The sequence below is a fragment of the Pan troglodytes genome, chromosome 7 (genome assembly GCF_028858775.2).
Source record: "Pan troglodytes isolate AG18354 chromosome 7, NHGRI_mPanTro3-v2.0_pri, whole genome shotgun sequence".
NCBI lineage: Eukaryota > Metazoa > Chordata > Mammalia > Primates > Hominidae > Pan > Pan troglodytes.
In genome coordinates, this window is record NC_072405.2 from 154655570 (window position 1) to 154656661 (window position 1092).

General features: G+C 63.8%; 1 protein-coding gene across 2 annotated transcripts in view; it reads right to left on the reverse strand.

The window, feature by feature from the left end:
• Nucleotides 1-1028, reverse strand: part of BOP1 (BOP1 ribosomal biogenesis factor) — a 31027-nt gene extending 29999 nt beyond the window's left edge. Inside the window, exon 1 of one of the 2 annotated variants that reach the window (XM_016960107.4) lies at nt 826-1028. In XM_016960107.4, coding sequence (XP_016815596.3) covers nt 826-924 — 99 coding nt within the window. In that variant the 5' untranslated portion in view covers nt 925-1028. The remainder of the gene's footprint in view (nt 1-825) is intronic. The other variant, XM_054657618.2, reaches the window with a different exon arrangement.
• Between the last annotated feature and the right edge of the window lie 64 nt (nt 1029-1092).

The window sequence follows — 1092 nt, forward strand, 5'->3', positions numbered from 1 at the left end:
TTAAGGTACGACCTGCATGTATTAGCTATTGCATACCGAGTGTTCACACAATGCCTCTCTCACACAGAGTCATGATGTGTCTTGGTATTCAGTCGGCTACACAATCACAATAACTAGTGGAAATGGCATCCATGGCCTGGGCGCAAACAACTGGCTCCTGAGGACCGTTTAGTCCAAGGGTGGAAGTCGCAGAACCTGGCGCCTAGAGTGGCCTGCGGGCCATTCAGCCCATGGGAGCCAGGATGAGTTGAGTTCGCTTCACAAAGCAATGGGGCAGTTTCAACAACCCAGCGCGGCCGCGGCCGAGGGGGCTGTGAGGGGCTGGCTGTCCATCCCCTCCACCACCCAATTTGATGATCCCCACAACCAAGACAGGGCTGAGCTAGCAGAGAGCAACAGTGAGTTCTAATACAGCAAATGCAGCAGGCACTGGGTTCTATTCAGGTTTTCTTATTCTCAAGTCTATCCCATGAGCATAAAAACGCAATTAACTAGCGCATACGTAGGTTAAGCATTTACTGGGAGCGCAAGCCGAGCCCTTTTATTGGCAGGATGCACAAATGGAACGGCTGGAGAGGCTGCTGCAAGGGGCGCCCCGTCCCCACTCCCCGCTCCCCCGTTTCTTTGCTTCCCGGACGCCGTCCTTTACCCCGCAGTCCGCTCTGCCTGAGACCCCCCGATAGAGGAGCTGCGCCCACGCCCAAGACCGATTCACTGGGCGCGGGCGCCCAGGTGACAGAAGCCGGGCCCACCCGCCCCAGCGCGGCCACGTGCCCGCCGGGCCCTCTAGGGACGCGCCCCACCGCCCCGCATCGCCACAGTCACCTCCGGCTCGGGCTCAGGCTCCATTTCGGGCTCCGACCGCCGCTTCTCCGGCCGCACGCTCGGCGCCGCCGTGCGCCCCGCACCCTGCGAACCCGCCATGCCCCACCGCGCGCCGGCCGCCACCCGCACAGCCGCTTCCGACAGCGACCGGGCCGCGTGCGCAGGAGGACGCGCCCCGCCCAGCCCGGCCCCGATTGGCGGGCGGAGTGAAGGGGGCGGGACCAACGCGCGCAGGCGCGCGGCTGGGCCGGGGACCAGGGCGGGATC